At 41.1% G+C, this 22,123-nt stretch overlaps 1 protein-coding gene across 2 annotated transcripts; it reads right to left on the bottom strand.

Moving 5' to 3' along the window:
- Nucleotides 1-353: 353 nt before the first annotated feature.
- On the bottom strand, nucleotides 354-20,067 carry SNX3 (sorting nexin 3). 2 transcript variants are annotated; one of them, XM_051792439.1, is made up of 4 exons: nucleotides 19,801-20,064; nucleotides 7,532-7,627; nucleotides 7,027-7,151; nucleotides 354-3,580 (listed from the first exon to the last, which is right to left on the bottom strand). In XM_051792439.1, the coding sequence occupies exons 1-4, from the start codon at nucleotides 19,960-19,962 to the stop codon at nucleotides 3,475-3,477; spliced, it is 489 nt and encodes a 162-aa protein (XP_051648399.1). In that variant the 5' UTR covers nucleotides 19,963-20,064; the 3' UTR covers nucleotides 354-3,474. The 2 variants fall into 2 exon arrangements, with proteins under 2 accessions (XP_051648399.1, XP_051648400.1); XM_051792440.1 differs by lacking the exon at nucleotides 354-3,580 and adding an exon at nucleotides 3,587-5,888 and having other exon boundaries at nucleotides 19,801-20,067.
- Between the last annotated feature and the right edge of the window lie 2,056 nt (nucleotides 20,068-22,123).

Raw genomic sequence — 22,123 nt, 5'->3', positions numbered from 1 at the left:
CTGTACCCCACTGACCAGGGAATAGAAATATTCTCTAATCCATACTAAAATAGATTGCCTTAGATGCTGTGGAGTCTCCATCATCAGAGGTTTGAAAAACAGGTTAGACAAACATCAAAGGAGTAGCTTAGGTGATCCTGACTTTTGAGATTCTGCATAGAGCTGTTCCCTGTAATCCAAATATACACTGGTTGCAACATTCCCTTCTCAAGGAGGTGACATATAGCTTTTTCTAGGACACAACTAAGTGCATCAGAGATCTAAAAGTATTTGCTTTCTGTTTCATGTTATTACAATTTTTAATATTGGTGAATTGCGCAACTAACAAAGGATGATGAGTACAAAAGCACTGCTTCAATTAAAAAGATTGAGGTTTTATTAAGGTGCCCAATTGTGTAATCACACCAAAGAAAGAGGTAAGCAACTCCTAGTCAACAGAAAAAGTTGGCAAGAGGAGAAGGGAAATACATTGTTCATATGGCAATGAGTGACTGAAGAGTCATGCATATTAAAATGACAGGTAGAAATATACAGTGTATATTAATGGGTCATTGATTTGCAGTGTCAAGGAGTAGAGGTCATGAGTGCAATCCTAGCTCTGTTGACTTCCAAGCTCAAAATTCTCACGTGTTTTCACCCCAACTCTCTTCCATTTGCACTCTGCTAGGTCTCACATTCTATCTTTTCCAAGACAACCAGATCATAAAATACACAAGACAACTCTTTGGGTAAGTCCAGTGAGACAAAGCGCAGACTACAGGACCTCAAAACATCTTCTATACAAACTAGCATGGAGCACTTGAGAATGCCTTTACCACAGGGCACAGCACTTTCTTAAAAAGAAACCATCAAACACTTTATAAACCATTCTTCCTGCACCTGTAATAACCTTATACCATTTTCTGCTCTCTACAATAAGAATAACCAGATAGGGCAGAAAAATCAACTGTGGTTCTCTACTCTGTGGCAATTCAGTTTATAAGCTAAAGAAGTTGAACTCAGTGTTGCACAGAACCCATCACAGAACATTCATTTCAATAAGATTCATGCTGCTGTCCCAGACCAGCAATAAACGCAAACTGCATCCCTGCTGCAAGGCAACCAGGCAACCGCGCTCTGCAGTGTGCTGTAGTCCCTACCTCACCCAAGCTCGAGGACAAAACAGAGCGTACTGGCTCTCTTCCAGCTGCAAAACAGGCAGAACAATGGGAGCACACCCATATCTCACCCTCTTACCTGGAGAACTTAGCCCAGCTGCAGAATTGTTTTAAAAGACTCACGAGCTGAGAACAATGCCCAGATCCCTGTGGTTTATGCACAGTTAATCTCAGACTATGTCTTGCTCCCACTGCAGCAGATTGCACAGAAGCAGAACCAGTACACTACACTACAATTAGGGTCTCTGGTTAGCTTTAAGGGACTTAAGGCCAGGTAATATCCCAGAGTCCTGTAATTCTCAGAGGCTAACACTCTAAAGTCCTCACTTTGGAAATAGGAATACTTTGACATCAAGCATGCAGTTTTTCCCTCTTTGGCTTATTTTTTTTCTTTTCATGGCAAATGATACAGACTGTGTCATCATACTTTAGGTATAAGATGAGGCATTTACTTTCATTTCTGAGAGAAGCACTTCTCAGAAAAGAATGTTTGAGAAGAGAAAAACAACATCTTGCTCTGTATATAAACCTACATAATGAAACTTCATATACATATAACCCTTCTTTCCTCTTTTTCAAGAGTAATTCAACTTTTAAGTGTGATTCAACAAGCACAGGGAATTTTAGAAATCATTTTACATTATCACAAACATCTTGAAAAGCTGGACATCCCCGGGCTGCAAGTGGACTCGGTCAGTTTTGGTCCCTGGTTTAATGAGTGGGACCATTAGAGAGAATCAGCACAGTCTTAGTTAAGTACAAGGTGGAAAGAGCAATCATTCAAACACCTATCTATTCAGTGTAGCTAATCACTAGTACTATACGTCATCCAGTTGGCCACCACTGCTTTGTCAGTTAAGTCTTTGACATTCAGATTTCCAAAAATGAGGTTAGTGGCCTTAGTAAAAAGAAGCTAATAACTTTTGTCAGCAAGTTTGTAGGATGCTCTTGACAGCGATAAGTAGTATTGCAAGAAGAAAAAAAGCAGCAGAGCCAAGTCTAAGCCAACATGTAGCTACCAAGCAGCACAAAACACTAGAGTAGATTGCTACTGGAATATTCTTGAATCTGTTTTCAAGATGGATAGGTAAATTGTGTGTCACATGTGGAAGACTAAGGAAGCTTCTCCAGCTCACTTCTTTCTCATGAAAAAGTCAACCTCAGAAGTGCTGCTTGTGACCTGCAGTTCAGTTGCTGACTATCTGCATTGCACCAGTGGTCACACAAGCACAGTGCTGCAGCTCACCCCTCCTTTTGGGAAGTGGGCTATGTCACACCTCAGAGCAGACTTACCGGATTTCATGGCCCTAACTGTAATTGTAGAGCAGAGCTACTTTTATCTAGGAATGAAGTTATGTCAACATTCCTTTCTCTATGGGATGGTATAGTTTTCACCAGCTAGCTGAAGCTAGACTGATGCTTCTCACGCCAAGCAGAAAGGTACTCTTTCCCCAGAGTTACTAAAGTCACAGATCTGTTGACTACCTACCATGAATGGTATTCCAGCTTTGGCTCCACACCACAGGAACAGCCTTCGATACCTTTATATGTTCTTTAACACTTGCAGAGTGAGTGCCATCGTCTCAGGGTTCTTAGTGTTCACTGTTAGTAACACCAAACTACATTGTGGAAGAGCATCACAGCAAGGCTGTAACACCAGTTCAGTTAGTATAGTCAAATCCCTGCTTCTCAGAAAGCATGAGATACCCCACGCTCAAGGTCAAGAGTGACAAAACATTTGAAGTGCATTTTCACTTTTATTTCAAAACTTTAGACAAGTTACTTTAGTATATAAATTTGATTTTTTCCTTTTACAGAATATAAAGATAATTCCCTCATTACTTCAGTATAAAGTGTTTTACAAGCTTGAAGACAATTGCATAAGTGTTTCTCACACAGGATATCAGAAATAAAGCAGTCTTTCTACAGACATTCAGACAGGTGACTACCTCAAAAACAGCATAGCAGTTTAGTCAAATACAAGTGAACACGTGACACTACAATTGTGAAAGTTCAAGTAAGGCCAAGTCAGTAAACATTGTTAAGTCATTGCAAATAATAGTGGAAGGGTTTGTGAGATGTTGCAGGGGGTGGATGGATGGTCTCATAGTATAATACTCTTAAATGAAGGATTCAGAGCGAGTTAGCTAGAAGACAAGTGAGTTCTTAAATGCTATAAAGCATATGCAAAGACCAAGCAGTGTACTGGTGTTACTGGAGACTTCGTGCCTGTTCATCCTCAGCATGCTAAGACAAACTATAACCTCTTAAAACCAAGCCTAAGAACCACTAATGTTTAAGAAGACGGTTTTAGAATTCAAGTATGCCTTATTTTGGATGGTGTGTAGTTTTTGTCTATTACTTCATCTTGTAAGAACATGTGAAGACAGCGCTCATTCTGTGCCAGTGGGTGGCCTGCAACCCTGGAGAGGAAAAAAACAAGCATTAGTGTCAACCAATCGAGCCTACTTGCAGCTAGCCAGGAGACCGAGGTTTTGTACCAGTAACCTGTTGTTCTGCACTTAGGCATGAATCCCACCTTCAGTTCGCTGCTGGCAACTAGAATGATGTCTAGCAGCAAGATTCGTCATGCTCCCCCCAGATGAAGTTAGTTCATAGGAACTGTGACCTACTTCTGATCATTTGGAAGCATATTATGTCATCATTTATCACCTGCAATTGATGGGATTATCCAAGTGCCATCCTAACATTAGGGAATCTGGAGTTAAGGAAGGCAAATGGATTTTTTTTTTACGGGTCTTGACACCTGTGCCACAGGACCCTCTTCTAAAGGCTGCTTATCCACTCAGTTCTCATCCCACTGAGCAGCAGTTCGCCCCGGCAGAGCTGAAGCCTTGCTCCACCAGGGGGTGCGAAGGCCTTCTGAAGGCTCCAGCACTGCTCCGGGCAGTGACTCGGCTCCATCAGTGCTCCTCTCCTGTAGGGAAGCCAGAGGGTTCTGTTCACTGCATGTGTCTTAGCTATCAAACACAGTAGACAGAGTTCGTCTGCTCTGGGAGAGACCAGTATCTGTACTGTGGGTTTTGTTTCACACATAAACTGAGACACCATCCTTTTAATAGGAAAGGGGTTGAAATTGAATTAGGAGACACTCCCAAACTTGGAAGTAAACCACAAGGTACTGCATTCAAACCCTTAAAATACCATGCAGACTCTTGTGTTGGTAAAAATCCAAGGGAATCAGATACCTGAAAGTTGGTCATGAACATGAGACTTATGAACATGAAAACGTAAAGCAGTTTGGTTTAAAAAAGCTACATCCAGTTTGCTCAATCAAGAGAGACTTCCGACTTTTTCTCTTAAAGTCCCCCATCCTCCCTAGGGTTGCTTGTGTCAGCCTTATGGTCTCCATATCTGTCAGAACATTTCTGCTCTTAACAGAAGTGATCTAGTTGAACACATGTAATACACAGTAAGCTCCAGTGGCTCACCACCAGTACTTCCAAGAACTTCTGTGCATCTTCTCCAAATTTATCTATCAGTGTTTATTTCACCACAGGACATATTCACTTGTCATTGAGGGTGACCTGTAATGAGGAAGCTAAGCTCTCCTATTCAGTACCGATGATTATTTCAAGTGCAGTTATAAAACTTATCAATCCTGTTGGTTCTAGTAAATGGCCAGTAGGCTTAAGCACTAGTTCACAAGGATGATAGTCTAGAATAACTAGTTAGAGTTTCTTACCCTCATCAGACTGAAGTTGCTGGCCTTGAACTTCAAAGGAAAGATATATAGGAGAGGATGATGAGGAAGCAGCATATTTCTTCTCCCTTTCAGGAAAGCTTGGAAATTGGTGGTTGAATTGCAAGACTAGATCTGATCCCAGATTCAATTGGAATACCTTGCTCAGCATTGACTTTCCCTCAATATTTTTCACAAAGGTGACCCTTACAAGTAGCAGCTGCTACTTCAAGAATTTTCATGTATCTCAAAGTCAGGTTCAGGCAGACAACAGTGTTGAGACACAGCCATCCCTTGAATGTCATTGTACGTACTACTGATGGTGGTGCAGCAAGCTGGCCCAAGACAGCTGACTCAAATAAGGTATACTGTCTTGATTTAGATTTTACATCTAGAGAGGCAAAGCTTCTCAATAACATCCATCTCAGCACTACTGGATATCAAGAATTGGCATTGGTGCACTTTTTTGTTACAGTGATATAAATTATCTGAGGAACTCTAGTTCTAGAAGCAAAGACCAGCATTGAGAGTGCAATAATGTGAATGTACTATGCAAATGACCTTCAGGACTAATTTACTAGTACCCAGAGTACTTGGTAGAAGCCTTAAGGTTTCTATGTGGTTCAAATCTTTAGTAATATTTGCTTCCTGAGTTGGTCATGCCATTAGAATAAATTGATGAGGTTGAATAGTCACGAGTTGTGCCTGAAAAGTCCTATTCCAGCTGTACTCAAGTCTGCCACTACATCAGCAGCTACATTAACAATCTGCTTTTATGTTTCAAAGGAGGAAAAATTAACCAAGAAGTTTTACACTTTCACAAAATCAATTTATTACTTGCTGTAGGACTGAACAAGTGATGCCCATAAACTGACCATTTCGGTCAGCTATACTGAGTTTTTCAGAGAGTCAAGGTAAGATGACTGTTTCAGCTGCTTCAGAACACAAACAGCCCTCTTGCACACATGTTGCTAGGCTCGGCATACAAAAGTTTGCACTTCTTCACTATTTAAGGTAGAGTTCCAAGCCTGCATGGACAAAAGTTGTACTTTACAGTCATGACTGCCTTGATTTTGCAGCATTAAAAAACCCAAACAAGTTCCACTTTACTATTGGACGCCTTGGAAGTTCATTCCGCTTGTCTTTGAACAGCACAAAGAACAGTCTGAAGCATTTTACCTGCTCAGAATCATTATCGATACCTCTAAATTGAGCTACCAAGCAACTATGTGAAGAAAAACCGAAGAGATTTCATATGGTCACGCTTACTTGCACAAAACAGAGAGTTTTAGTAAGCTAGTCACGTGCAGCTCCAAGACACATGCCTGAACTGACTAACAGTAGCTGACAAGTATATTCTCTTAAGTTCTTGTGTAACTCACAGGCATCCTCTGTTAAACAACATAACTGTTGAACAAGATTAGAATGCTAGAGGAACTGACAAGTTTGAACTTTTAAAGGGAGCAGTCTCAAATCCAGTTGGTCCGAACAGTGTTGAGTCTAGAGACCAAAAGAGCTGATTAACTGACAGCAACTCCTTCCTACCCACAGCTTGGATCCACATTGTTAAAGAGATTAAACCAGCTACTCAGGTTCATGTACAGACAGCTGTTAGTAGTGTCAGATGGCAGAAACGGAATCATAATACTTTGCTACTATAATTTCTGCTCACCTTTTGAAAGGCAGTGACAAAACCCAAAGTGTCTATTTCGAACTATGCATGCCTACCTAGAGTAGTGTTTTTACATCTTCAGAAAGATTCTCATGATGATTAGAGAAAATATGCATCATTACACAAGCTGATAATACCTCACATCTGCTATCAAAGTAAACTGCTGTAACCCCTTTGTAAGCTCCATTGTTCATACAGTGGAAGATACTCTTTCAGAAATTATAAAGTAGAACTATTTTGAATGCTGTAATTTTAGTAGCAATTTGCATAAATTAACAACAACAGTAACAGTCATTTCAGCTGTTCAGGTAAGCATTAAGATATCCAAACTAAACACTGGATGAGCAATGTTAGTATGTCCTACTGCAAGATTATGTGAAAGTTAATATTCTGAACCTAGTGCAGTTACCAGAGTTAGAGGATTAGTAGCTTTAATGCAATTTTCCAGAGCGGAGCTCTGGGTTTGTCTCTAGATAACTAGAGCCAACACTTACTTGTTTATGAACTGTTCAAGAGCCTGCTTCCTTTCCTCTATAAAGGAATCATCAAATATACCATCATCTCCTCGGAAGGGAAGCTGACGGAGAAGTGCTTTTCCTGGTAGAGGTGGTACCACAACCTGAAAGATTTACAGAAGTGTCCTTAAGTGCAGCCTATAAGCAGGTTCATACACCTGTTCCACCTCTTCCTCCTAGAGGACTCAACTCATCAATCACATCCCTAATAAAGTAATAAAATATGAGCAGAGAAGACCAGCATCTGTCCAAAGAGGTGAGATGAATTCAAGTAGTTTAACTCTGAATTAACTTGAAACCATTAAAACAGCCTCTAGCATTGTAAAACTGAGGCTTGATAAAAAGACTGACACACTGGTTTATTTCTGGACACTTTCAACCACAGTATCTGCTCCATATGATATATGCTTCATAACATGGCGATAACATTTCAGCATCATTACTCTTTGTATATAGACTTGTATTTACCTTTCACTTTACTCACCTTGCTTTCTCTTTCTAGTTCATTCCTTAGCCATTCAAAGTCACTATATCTTCTTCTGACTGTAGATTCTTTCAATTTGAATATAGGTAGATTTGTCTGAAAATAAGAACACAAGCTGTTGATTAGACAGATTAGAAGTTTTGATAACCAGAAGAACCAAGCTGTTAAGTTACACATTACTTCCATTTAGGCAACAACAACAGTATTGAGAAACACTCAAGACACAGAAATATAAATAAAGCTCTAAGCTACATGAGTAAGCTGTACCTCAAACTGCGTAACTGTGAGCCTCATTTATATGGCATCCTTATCATGGGTACTTTGTCATCTATCACCTAGCAAAATATCTGATTTGCTGGCCACTTGAGATAGTTCTAAGGTTGCACAAGCAACTCTGTTAGGAGCTGGATCCACAATATGTACAAAATTGGAGGTGAGGAGGGAAGGGGGAAGAAAGTCTTCTTAATCCACACACGCTTCTCTTACTGCATTCAAGGCTGCGTTTCAGATACCAGCATAGGACATGAACCAAGCATCCTGTACTTTTCTACTCCCTGATAAATCATGGCCTCCAACATCTTTAGAAGCAAAACCAGTAAGTCCTACAGTGAATCCATCTAGAACAGATGAAGATTTGATAGCACGAGCTGCCAAGTTTGGGTAGCTCCAAAGAAGCTAACAAGGCTGAGATGCAATACAACATTCAGTGCTGAAGAGATCAGACTATTTGACTAAAAAGTTAAACTAAGTAGAGCGTGATTACGGACATTAGGGAGAACTTTGTTGAACAAGGCTAGGAGCCAGCACCCAACTCTAACACTGTTGAAAGAGACATCAAATGGAGCAAGGTTTTAGTGCTGCACAAGACCATGTTACATATACAAGCACCCTGATACAAGTCCTAACTTGTGAGAGAGTCTGTATTACTTCTGTTCCTTCTTGGGTGCAGTGTAATCCCACTGTTGCAATCCAACTTGCATGTTATTTTAAAAGTAGACATTAGGAGAGTCCTCTCTTAATGATAGCCCCAGAACGAAAAGTTCCAGGACCATATTCTGAAATTTAGTGCCATCAGCAAACTGGCTAGAACATTACCAAAACGTTCCTAGGAGTTATGACTTCCTACAAGTAAGACCATGAGGCTGTAATTGCCATGCACAACCAGAAGCAACAAAATAAAGCCTACTGTTGTCAGACTGCATATTCACTAATAGTCTTAGTATGCCTTTAAAGAGTCTTGAGGAGCACCCTTGGAAGCTGATGTTCACATGGGACTAGAGTTACCCCCCAGTCTTCCTCTTGACAGATGCACAGTAGTCATTCTCTGTTAGTGCCTTTTACTTTTTACTTTTTGTTGTTTTATTTTTTTTATCTCGTAAACCATCTCACTCAGGATCTGATCACAGTTTTTGTGGATATCCCTACACAATAACTTTCATAGGATGTTATGCTTAAGCTATCACTGGGCAATAATTTTGGCTGCTCAAAACAAGTTTAATTGCAGCTTTAATTCCTGCACTAGGCAGACCTGTCACTATGGGTTGTTGTATTGCTGCCAGCCAATAACAAGTTTCTGGTTGTCACAGTTCAAAAGTACTTGAGAAGCTGGTTGTGCACTTTCACATTATGCAAGTTAGTCCAAAATTTACAAGTGATAAAGTACAGAACAGTATTTTGTTATGCAATGTTATTGATAAATGTTTAAAAGTATCCAAGCTCTCTTTCCCAGGTAAAATATTGTTGATCAGGTAAGACACTAATAATAAAATTGCACTTAAGACTTATGCCAGAAGTCAGGATTTATAAATAAACACTCTTGTCTTGAGGGTAAGAATACTCTACTCAAGAGTGAATACGGGTTTCCCAGAGTACATGAAGGAGATTCCCTGGAGTTAAGTACTGGAATATTTTCCTCTGCTTTCAGCTATTGGTTTTTTAACCAAATTCACCCTTACACATTACATCAACTCTTTGTCAGTGTTTCAGGTAGAAAAAGTCCTTTACAATATTTAACAAATATGTTCTCACCTGCAGAAAATACTCCTTTCTCCTCTCAAGTTACTTACAAGAGGGATTAGGACTGGATAAAAGCAATTAAAAACCAATGAGTTCCCAGGTCTTCAGGAACTCTTTTCATGCTTCTAGGCATGAAGTCTATAAAGTTAATCTCTAAACAACATATCAGGCTTACAGGTACAATGTGGTGGTAGAAGTGCCAATTGAGCTCACTTTACCTTCTACACTCCCTTTTGAACTTTTGACATGCTAGCCCAGCTAGCAAGCTGGAGGAAAGGACAGAGTCCTTTGTTTTCCTTTTGAGTTGAAAAATCTTCTCCAATCTTGATCATAAGCACTGGAAATGTTCAGACTGAAAAGCATGTCAAAAGGCATTCATTAAATTAAATGTCTTACAAGTCACATTTTGACAACTATATGCTAAAGTACATATTCCCTGTCCTCTGGTCTGGATATGAAATTGAGCTATCTGTTGAGATCAATTTCTAAACCTCATGTTTAGGATCTATTTAAAAAAGCAATTTGAGAGTCCTGTTTCATACTGCTTAACCCACTTACATCTTAGGTCCCCTGACGTTATATTCACACCTGAAGTTACTATATGGGCCTTTCTCACTAAGGATTATTGCCCTTCAGTAGGAAGGGTTTCTGCATGTACTACTGCCTTCATCTACCATGGAGAGACAGTTTTCATTAAGCAAAGACAGCTCCTGAAGTATGGGTTATCAATGGACAAGAATTTGGTAGAAGGAGACAATCCTGAAGTGTCAACAGAAACTTAAAGAGTCACTTCAAGATCACGCAGGATATCAAAAATGTTATGCTCTGCTTCACATTTTATGTTGAGAGCTATCCTTGTTTAGTCACTAAGGGTGCCAATAGCTATTCAGAGCACTGCTAGTGCTTTGTTTGCCTGCTAGAATAGAGACAAGAGTAAGGCCCAAAACTTGAAGTCAGCCTAATTTTATTTTTACAAGCATTTCTGCCCATGCTCATTCAGCATTATAGTGTTGGTTTTCTGGCCTGCTGACCTGCAAAGTCTACTATCATGAAACTCATGACCCAGTTTGGCACAGCCCCTGGAGCACAGCTCATTCCTCTGATAAATTCAGCAGAATTACAGCAGCAGTTGCTTCTTCTGCAGTGTAATAATCATATCATTTGGGGGAAAAAAAATTCAAGAACTTCCTAGTCCAAAATCATGTCTCTTAGCAGTTTGAATGCAAGCCCTCAACCTGAAAGGATTATGCATCACCCAAGATATTAGACAACCAAAATCACTAGTCAGAATCACAGATAAAGCACCATTGCAGAGGGACCAATAAACCAGCTCTGCAGAAATCGCACACAGCCCAAAATCCTAAGCCACAGAAAGATGCTAAGATGAGACAGATTCTGTGTAGCACTGTCTCTGTATTAGACTACATGTAGACACCATTAGGCTTTCTCTGACTACTGTCAAACTAACAGTCTGTATTCTGCTGGAGGAGTTAATGGCCAAGCCAGCACACTGCAATATACATTGTCAAAATGGGTGCCAAGTTACATTACATAGTTAAACAACTGATGACAAAGCCAGACCCCTAAGTCACTCCTACATTTTTCCACTTAGATGCCAAAAAGTTTCTACAGCCATTTGGCTAGTGCTCAACAAACTAGTAGTGGGAAGCACTGATTGCTTGCTAATAGATCTCAGGGCAAAACCTGTATTCACAGTGAGCATGTTTCTTCAGCTACATTTATGTTATTATAACATATTCAACTTTGAGTCCAATTCCAAGCTCAGGAGGCTCCCAATTCACCTCAGAAGCAAATGACAGTCCTAGGACGGTAGCTTGGATAACCAGGTAACAGTCTTTGAGCTGTTACTACAGTCAATCTCCAAGCTAGACAGTTAGAAGTCTAGAAATTGTTTCTATATACAAGTAAGGAGACTTTCACAAACAAAATTTGATTAATTTCCTCATCCGCCAACATAACACACACCAGCAGGACTGCATTGCCCATGCTCCTAACAGACCAAGAATAAAGCTGCTCTGTTGCCACAGCACCTACTTTGATGTCATCTTTTCAAGTAGCTTATGGTAGCCTTGCAAGAACTCTATTTCCATTAAAATAGAGCAAAAGAAAGCACACAGCTCACTTTTGATAGAAGCTTGTGGCTTTGACTCTCAGAAGCTAAATTCAAGCATCTTACTGTCTCTTCATACAAGCTGTAATCTTTGTCAAGAGACTACACCCTTTGACTACATTTACAGTCAGTCAAAGGGAGTTCTGGGGTATTACAGTAAATAGCATTCAGGCTGGATAAGAAAGTATTATGATTTTCTTAACACAAGAGCCTGCTGTCCTTTAGTGCAAGAAACTGGCTTCAGCAAGAAACTGGCTTCAGCAGTCCACTGTTATTGCAGAAACCTTGCCAGTGGTTTGTTTCCTTCCTGACTCAACATAAGCAGCTACCTCTCTATTTCCTACACTTACAAAAAGCAAAAAAGAAGGAAAACACGCTCTAAACTTCAGTTTCTAGAAGTTTTGATTTTTGCTGGGTACCTTACTGAAGGAAAGCTTCTTTCCCGCTGCAAAATGTCAGATAAGACATTGTTATTTTTCTAAGTTTCAGTCCTTTTGTCTAAACCTTTCCTTTTCTCCACTAGGTGTCCAGATCTACTGAAGGTACATTATATTCAAAAAAATATAAAGTTAATAGAACACTGAAAAATCTGACCATATGTACACTTAAGTTTTAAACAATGCTGACTTAAACTACACCAAGAACTATAGAGCTTCCCACCATGCAGTAATGAGATACAGAGCTAGGATGTTTTCCACCTTAAAAACAAGGTAGTAAAATCCTACTAGCCATGCAAGAGGGACTATCAGTCTTTAGACAAGAGTTAACCTTTACCAAGTCCAGTGCCTTGAGCTCAGAGTTGCTCTCTGAAAATGAGCATAGGCATGTCTAGGTTTTTGCCAAAAAGCATCTATCATCACCTGATCAAGTTCAGCAACATCAATTCAAACAACTGAATTATGGTGAGCCGTGGTCAAAAGGCTCAAAGCAGGGTAAGCTGAGAAAAACAGATTGTTTAGTGATTCTTTATTCTTCAGGTTCCATACTCAGAAGCCAAAGGTAAAAACAGGAGTTGACTTTAAGAAGGACTCAGGCAACGAATTTTAAAACACCCAAACAGAATTAGTAATTCTAAATAATTATTTCACAGGGTTAGCAAGCCAAAGCCTCTTTTGAAATATCAAATACTCATTTGAAAGAGGAGGGATTGCTACTTTTACACAACTGCAAGGTATAACGGTCATATGCTCTGATTTGGCCTCCTGTAATGTTCCCATTCATTCCTCACTGAGACTGACTGAAGTGGGATCACATTAAGTTGACACTTCAGCATCATTAGCTGACATCTGCCAGCTACAGTCAAACAGGGATGAAAAAAAATCAGTGAATTGCTGTAATTGATCATTTTTTATCAGGAACAAAAGCTTTACTGTGCTTTGTGAGCTAGAGACAGTCCAGTATCCCTATACTTCAACCATGCAAGAAAAGGGAGGTAAGCAACTAGTATAGAATAGATCTATTAAGTAGCAGAAATTTCTCTTCATATTTCCAGTTTTACTGGAGCAGTAACATTCACACTCTTAAGTAGCCACTAAAAGCTGCAGAAAGGCTTCTGACTCCTTTAGCTCATTAATTTGTAGCATATCCTAACGCTTAGAAGGTGCTGCAGCTTAGGCCCATGGAAATAATCTTGGAAGCTTTTTTTCCCATGTATACAGGCGGCTTTAAACCATTTAATGTACAGCTTCATTTTGTTCTGGATTTTAGAGTAAAGCTGCTATACACGAGTTAATAGTTACACTTTCAAGATGGGTTTTGTGGCCGATACAAACTATACTGTCATATGGGAGAACCTTCTGGGGCATACAGAAGTTTTGAATTGGATTCTTAAGAAATAGCCACAGAAGGAACACTTCATGGACCCGTCTTCAGTTGGTAAAACACTTGGTTTAATACTTTGACTAGAAAGTTAGGGCTTTTTCATCCTTTTCACATTAAAAGTTACAGCAACGATAGCAACTTCAGACCCCTCACTCAGTGCTATAGCCTCACAGGGCATTTGGATTATGTACTTAGTTAAATAGCCTCCAGTAGTGCAACTGGCATTGCATTACCAAGTGAAAAAAACTTTAAATAAAATACTTCCCTTACTGTTAGAAGACATAAATGATGCAGCACAGATTTATTACCCCAGATGAAAAGCAGCAGAGACCTGACTGCTCTAAAGTTCAAGCTTACACTTTTTCAGCAAGCCATCTAAAAATAAACACGTATCAAAACTCTCTAGCATCACATGCCTACCTGGATAACAGCCACCGTCCTACAAAGATTAGTCATTTTCTCATTTGATTTGGTCTGTTCCACACTGTACTAAAGTGTAATCTTAATTCATGACAATCAAGATCCACACTGTGCGTGCTGAAATAAAAGGACTTCAAGTCACTAATAAGAAGCACTGTTCAGAGACTTGGTTATTTTATTTACACAGTAACACAGAGCAATGCAAAACTAGTTCAGTACCTTTGGACCAGGCTCTTGAACCTAGTTTAATCACAAACCTCTACAGAAAAAACAGCTGCTCAAAGCAAATATAGCAATAGACTTGTAAATCAACTCCCCTTGCTTTGGAAGTTTCTTTCATCCAAGCCATTCCACTTCTCTATCTCCCTAGTCAGTGTCCTTGGAAGTTCTTAGCCTTCCAGCTATCCTTTTCTGAACTACTGCTTGAAGGAGCAGTTAATGTTTGTAAGTGTGACGTATCTGGGCTGTAGAACAGAAAAACAAAGTCACCTGAATCACTGCATTTTTATTCTTTCAAGAGGAGTCTGAAAATATCTAACTGGTAGCAGTATCTAGAAAAGGGCATTAAAAGCGTAATTTACTCCAGTTAGAGAAGATTTGTGGTGTTATGTAAGATTCCAGTAGTAACGAAATAAAGAATTACTGCAGATTATGCATCCCTAAACACATCCACACTGAGTCAGTGTTTAGTCATTACTCCACCACAAGCTTCAGCTGTGAAACTCTACAGTGCTGAAGTCAACTACATCAAAGGCAGATTTGATTCTTCTCATGGTGGGGGAATCTGCATCTTCAAACCCTGCCAAACACATGAAGAACAGGAGATTTGGTACCGTTCAAGGACAGACCATTTCAAAGACACATTCATCAGATAAAGAGCACCACTTTGCAACACATGGCATAAGACAAGTGCTTTCTGAGCAAGTTATACTTTCAGTTCATTTACTGTCTTACTCTGACTTGATTTGATCACAGCAGTGAGGCTCAAATCAGTCACTCAATTCACACTACTATAAATATGCTGAAATGCAAATATTGTATCCAAGCTAAGTCTTGAAAAAATGGGTTAAGAAAAGAACAGACAGTGTCTCAAGTTCAGCAGTACTTGGATATACTTCCCCAATCCTTTGAAACCAATACTATTCTTAACACTGCAGGCACTTCACAGCCTGTGTGTTCATTTCCTTCTCCACACTGGACCTACAGAGTCAAGTACCTCTGCAGGTCTACAGAAGTCTTTCTGCAGGAGATACAGGAAAGGTGACTGCTGCCTTAAAGAGCATTGGTGCCACTCAAGTGATCCATTTCACAACATCTGAAAGCACAGCAGCAAGACAGTACCTTTCTACACCTTGAGACAAGCCACTGCACTAGAGAACCTTGAAAAGCTAAGGTATACCTTAGTGCTGAGTTTAATAACACTGATTAGAGGCAACAGGCCATTGAACATTAAAGAACAGAACTAAGAAGACAAAGACTGTTAGTTTGACTTTGGTTTGACCAAAAAAAATTCTTTAACTACTTGGACTAATAGCTCCTGTTTTGTTTGAGTTCTGCCAGTTTGAATACCAACGACTTCCCTGCAAGTTCTCACTAACCATAAACAGATAATTTAATCTTTTAGCTTAGGTGACAAACCCAATCAAAATGGGCAGCACAGAAGCCACTTTTACTTCTACAGAAACAGTAACAGATGAAATAGCATTAACAAAGGGATATTTCCCCACATGTAGCAAGTTCCTGGATACCCATACGCTCTCTTGACAGTATTCTAACCAATGTGTTTACCTCCTATGGCACTGCCACCACAGTGGGTGTATGGCTCTGACGTGTGCCACCAGTTGCTGGATCAGAGTTAGCTTGTAAAGCTTAAGTCTTGTCTCCTTAAAGGATTTAAGAGCTGAAGCTATTGCAGAGAATCTGTTGAGCGAAGACCTTCCTTTTGACTCACTTATCAAGAAAACTATGTCTCAACTACAGCAGAAGACAAATGATACCTGGAACTGGACTGGGGACTAAAGACATGCTGTAGGACGATAATATGACAACTGCCATTTGTTCTACGTTTCTTTCCTGGAATTCAGGGAGAGGACTGACTTATAGCCCATAAATAGTAACAGGTATTTGCATGCCCTCATTGAAGAGTGTTGACGTGCACAAGCCCACCCTGACAAGGTTTAACAAGTAGGAGGGAACAGCTAGTAAAGACTTATGAGAAACAGCATGGAAGAGTATTTACACCGAGAACTTACCTGTTGGTTCACACCTTTCCTCAAGAGGTAAGGGCAGTGAAGTAGTTTGCAGTATTACTTTAGTGGGCAGTCTAGCTGATAATGTTCGTTTTAAATACTGTCACCATACTGTGATCATTTAGATAACTTTAGATGAGATGAGTACTTTATCAAGCTTATTTCACTAGAAAAAGCACTTGGAACTTTATACCCTACTGCATTATCTCCATTTTGGCTCACCCTAAGCCATCACACACAAAGGACACTTTAGAATGGTACAAACTCACTGCCTAATTCTACTGACGGAAAACAAATTCTCAAGTACCCCATCAAAAACACGACCCACTCAGATTTGCCATTTCACCACTGCCAGGATGGCATTTTCTATCACTTACCATTTCTGAGCAAGACATTTGACTTTTATTGCTGGGCTGCACTGTGGTGGCACACTGCCATATTGTATGCCTTACAGTGGTTGCTACAGTGGAAAGCTTTCTGTCATCACCTTGTTCAGCTTGCCAAGAACAGACTGTTATTTAATGTAAGTTCAGGCTCAGAAAGTCAATACTTTGGCCAAGTGTCCATCTGTGAAGTAAGCTGCCCAGCTAGAAGTGCTGTATAGGGTCTACCTGCAGCAATCCTCTTGAGAGACCTTAAATCCTTGTCAAAGCACCATGCATTTACCAAAATTCACAGCAACCCTTCACAAAGACATTTGCTGTGAAAAACCTTCCTAAGTACCAAAATATTATTGACTTGCTTATACAGTTGTGTACTGTTGAGGAGTCTGCCCAAAACTTCAGAGTTTCCCATTAGGTGTTCCAACTTCCACCAGAAGCTGATGAGTACAGCAATAGAAGAACTAAAGCATGAGGTTGTTCCACTTGTTGCTTCAGCTGCACTACCAGTACAAAGCTTGCCAGTAAAAGCTTTGGGGAAACTCTGCAGTATTTCACATGTACTTTTTGCAAGATACTCGTTAACAGATATCAGTTCAAGAGTCTGCTAGCAAGCTCAGTCTTTCAAACAAAAAGAAAAAAAAAGTTAAGCTTTTAGATTCAGACAAAGATAGAATTACGCTTGGACAGAGTTTGTAAACACCGCGACAATGGTACAAGTCTACTTGCCTCAACAAAAACTTGAATCTCAATGTCCTCTCTCACAATATTTCCAGCTTAGCATGATCTCCAGCCATAACATGAAGCTGCTTTCTCCAGAATCTGGCAGCAGTTAAGTCTTCCGTTTCTGCACACTTAACATTTTAATGTTGGTGTTAGTTGAAGACACAGCTTTCCAGATATGACACAGATAACTCACACCATCTTCTCAGGTTTGTTCTATTTCCACTACTGGCACTGCTGGGGTAAACTGTCAATGTCAGCTGCTTGCTTTCTTACTTTCTATGACCACAAGCACTTGTCAAAGACAGAGGCTAGCTGGTGGCTGTTGTCTGCCACACTCCGAGAAGCAGCTTACAGTACTAGGCCTACCTTTTATAAATATAATACCACAGCAATTCAAGCTTGAATTCTTCTTCCATGATGAAACTTGCATATTAGTAACATGGTCTGTGTTCTGCTGAGAAGCAGTTAATTGATACAAGTTTAGACAGTGAACATAATTCTGCATGTCTTGTATTAGCTGCTCTGTAGCCTTCCAGCACACAGAGACATACTATTCAATTTTACAGCTCATGATAGCTATGAACTACGTGTACAGCACTATGTGCACACCAGTGCACAACTGGAAAGGGAATGATCCTGTATTATAAGAGACAGTCCTGTACACAGGCATGCACAGATGCGAGCAAGGAGGATGCAAGCAAGGAGGGCGGAGGACACAATGTTTACATAGTAGTCAGACTGGGAGGAAGAACAGAGGAAGGTCACAGCACTATCATAGTGTATGTTTGTCCAAATCACTTCTTGGTCTTCATTACAACAGGAATCCAGAATTTTCTACCCCAAACAGCAGATAGGCTAAAACTAATCTGTCTCAAAACCTGTTTTTCTGCTTTTCTTTCTGATGAAGAACTTCAGTTAAGGATTTTTAAAAAATTATTGTGTTTTTTTTAATCACAGGAAATTTATTCTCATTCCCAGGGCCATATCATGGCTAAGTCCCATTTGTACCATATTCCCTGGGTCCAGCAATTCCAAATGCTCAGTCTCATGGAAAGAAACGTCATCAGGAACTTAAGGTGCAAACACATTCCAGCAAGGTAGAATTACATCTTTCTGCTAAGTGGACTGCTGGTGTTCTGATAAGGTCAGTGTAATGCAACACAAGTCTGCAAGTTCTAGTTTGTCCTCAAACAGAGGCTGAACACAGGCTACAAACAAGAGTGTTAGCTTATTCTCCCTGCCCCACTGACACATCCTGAAACACAAGAATGGCTACTGAACATGACAATTTATAAGCATTTGAAATAAAGTATCCTTCCTAGTAGCTTTAGATCTCAGCTGATTTTGTTTTTTTAAGTAAGGTTACATTAAGCTGGGAACTTAGACCTTTAAAACCAGAAAATCCACACAAGGTTAAGTCTTGTTTAAAGAATTTTAGTGACCAAGGCAGCAGCCCTCAGCTGAAGCCCTCCCTACTCTGAAGGCATATGTAAAACCTCCTGTTTCAGAGAATGTGTGCAGGGAGTCAGTGAAGCTTTCCCCTTTATTAGTGACTGTAATAACTGACCTGTTTCAATCAGCTTTAACAGAGAAAAGCAATACAAGGCAGTAGACTCAACCACAAACCAACAAACAAAAAAAATTATAAGAGGTCATCTTTTTCAACCCAACTTATCCCTGGCAATGTAGACCAAAAAGGGTTCCCTACCTCAAGTTCCTACCAGCCACAGGTAAGAACTATGTTGTAAATATTGCATTTTGTTTGTCCACTGCTCTGGGCTCTGTTTATGAAAGACCAGGGAACACAGTAATGACTTCACATAGCTTTTCTCAAGCTCAAGACTACTAGCCTCTGGGGCAAGTCAGTGCACACAGCCCTTCCAGCTAGGAAGGAGCGTAGTGCTACTAAGAAAAAGTACTTGATTGCAGCACATAGCAAGAAACGGCCCAATTTATCAGGCACTAAAATTTTAGTTCAGGTACAAAAGAAACCAGGAAGCCCTGCCCCATACACATGTACCTTATCACTTCAGCTGGCTTTGATCTAGCACATGTGCCCACTAAACTTATTTACACATTCTCTATGCATCTTTTGAGACCATTGGAATCCTGAACTTGACCTCCTTCTCAGGCTAGATACACCCATATTACTCCACCTCAGACAGCTCAGAGTTTGCCCTCCTCTATTTACCTGAAGACAGACAAGCAGTTGCTCACAGTACACGGTGCTTCAGTCTAAGGACAATCTGTGCACAGCAGAGCCGAGAGAGCAGTTGTCCTATGGTTACCTGAACCGAGCTGCATCGCCTTAACTCCTAATAGCCCGTCACAGAGCAAGGAGCCCCGGGCCGAGGATGGAGAGTCCACTGCGGCTCTGCCACCGCCCCCCCAGCGCCGCTCCTGCAGCAGGCGCGACACGGGTCCTGAAGGACACGGCGCAGGGAGCCCATCACCGCCCCCGGCCAGCCCCGGGTGACAGCAGGGCCCGACACCGCCACCCCCGCGACCGGGCCGGGGCTGCCTCACCTTGACGCGGATCTCGTAGGTGGTGAAGCGGCCGCGGCCCACCCCCACCGTCTGCGGGTTGCCCACGTCGATCTCCAGGAAGTTGCTGGGGGGCCCGTAGGCGTCGTTCAGGTTCTGGGGCTTGCTGATCAGCCGTCGGGTGTCCGCGATCGTCTCGGCCATGGCGGAGCGGGCGCCTTTCCCACCCTGAGCGACAGACCGAGCCCCGAACACCGCTCCACCCGCCCGCCCCGCGGCCAGCTGACTGCCCGGCAACGCGCACCCGCACCCACGGCCCGCGCGCAAGGCACGCTGGGCAGTGTAGTCCTCGGGGGCCGCGCCTCTCGCTTACGTCCGTCGCGACCTCCCGCCTTTTGAACTACAGATCCCGGCGGGCACTGGAGGCGAGGCACGCTGACCGGGGGAGCTGGTTTGTCGGGCCCGCCCGCTCGTCGGGGGCTGAGGGGAGCGGGCGCAGCTTCCCCGCCTTGGGGGGCGAGGAGGCTGCGCAGGAAATGCAGTGTGGGCAGTGTGTGAGGCATAAGGAATCATGTAAGTGCGAACGTAGGCTGCAGGAGATGCCCACCAAAAGCTTTGTGTTGAAAACAAAGTCTTGAGTTACAGACCCAAGCTGCAATCAAGGTGACAGCGTTGTCCGTAGTAGCCTTAAATCTTTTAAGGCTTACTGCATTTTTACAAGGGATACACATTTCATAATAAAACCAACGGGCCTAGATTTTATGTCCTCATAGCTTACAAAGACTGTTTGTTCCCATTTCATTCATAAAAGGTAGGAAAGGAAAACTGTGTTTACAGAATAATTAAAAATTTTAAAAAAGTATTTTAATAACTTGAGAGAGAAAGGGAAAAAGAGAATGAGGGAAAGGCAGAAACGAAGCTGATAGACTTGTTCCCTTCCGTGACATAAGGTCTTTATTTCTTTGGTATCTGATCAGGCAGGCGGTGTGTTACGATAAAAGAAATGTTGCCCAAAGTAGTGGAATGTTTACCCTCTTGATGCACCCAGAACATCAGTGAACAGAAATTGTATTAATCTGCCAATATTTCAAATTACTCCACTGTCTTGGAGAGCTTCCAGAATTTTTTACTATCTGTTAACAGTAGCCTTCCAATGATTACATACATATATAATTTTCCTTCCTTCCTTCCTGCCTACCTGCCTTCCGAAAGAGTTCTAGTGATGCTCATTACTATCCAGGTAGAATGAGACTGTAGTCTAGCTAAAAAAAGAAAAAAAAAACACAACAAAAAACTAGTGATATTTTTTCCAAAAATCTGTGTAGGCAGCAGCTAAAATGGCAAGCTGCCCACAGATCACGTTTGAGAGACTCAAAGTTAACATCTGGCAAGTTTAATTAGCAGTTGTCTATGTTAATAAAAAGATAATCAGAAAGCAGAGATGAACTCAAGATACAAAAATAGCCCATCACCATAACCAGTATGCCGTAGGTGGTTTGCTTGGTAACTTTTCTGTGAATTCCCTTGTCATCACTCCTTCATGATTAGTTCTCCGCCTTACAGTGCACCTTCCTTACTTCCTTTCTTTCCACTAATAGCTGCCAACTATTCACTTCATAATTATAAACAGAAATTAAGCTGACAAGAGTTTTACAAAGCGGGAGTGAAAGGGAGCCTTACCTGAATTATACTCGTTATTAAACCGGTCTTGCAGCAAGGCAAGAAAAAACTCATTAATTCTACTGAGATCACATATATATGCATCTGGATAAGCTTTTGTTTGTTACACAACCTATCCTGCCACATCTAATTGAAAACGTGACAATGCAGCAGGGCACTGGTGTTGTCTTTACTACAATATATTGTCTGCCTCCTGGCCAAGCCTTGTTTCGTTATCTGTTCCAAAGCAACAAAAAGATATCCAGTACCGTACATTTGGAAAGAGCGAGGCCCAAGTTGAATTCTTTTCTCACAGCATACCATCTGAGCACTACTATTCTGTCTACTTTTTCTAACAGGGATAACTGGCGGTGGAGAACCATGTGGAGGCAAGCTACAGGGAGCAACTCTTATAGTGCCCATGTGTCAACAGCGTTGGTACATAAAGTGATTTGAAGAGGTCTCCCATTTCTGTTTTCTTTCCCACTGAGGTCATATACAAATCCTCTGATCTGGGAGACAAAGGGGAAGATGCCCTGCTTTATGACTAGCCTCCCCCTTACATCAGTTGAAAGCATGTGTGCCACACTGGCTAATGAGGAAAGGAGAAGGAATGAAAGTGGGGGAAAAGCAGAGTTTTGTGATCCTCCTTGTTTTCTTCCAATCCTCAGAAAATGCATTTGTTTATTTTGTAACATGTTTCGGA

Source organism: Manacus candei, unplaced genomic scaffold, assembly GCF_025592945.1.
Source record: "Manacus candei isolate 608988 ecotype Guabito, Panama unplaced genomic scaffold, ASM2559294v1 h1tg000034l, whole genome shotgun sequence".
Taxonomy (NCBI): domain Eukaryota; kingdom Metazoa; phylum Chordata; class Aves; order Passeriformes; family Pipridae; genus Manacus; species Manacus candei.
The sequence above is the reverse complement of the archived record's forward strand: the minus strand, read 5'-3'. Positions and strand labels throughout refer to the sequence as shown.

Excerpts from the sequence above, each read along its gene's own strand:
- SNX3 (XM_051792439.1), bottom strand. The coding sequence starts at position 19,962 with ATGGCCGAGACGATCGCGGACACCCGACGGCTGATCAGCAAGCCCCAG. Across the intron at positions 7,628-19,800 it reads CCTACGAGATCCGCGTCAAG|ACAAATCTACCTATATTCAA; the intron begins GTGAGGCAGCCC and ends TCTTATTTTCAG. Across the intron at positions 3,581-7,026 it reads CTTGAACAGTTCATAAACAA|GGTTGCAGGCCACCCACTGG; the intron begins GTAAGTGTTGGC and ends TTTCCTCTCCAG.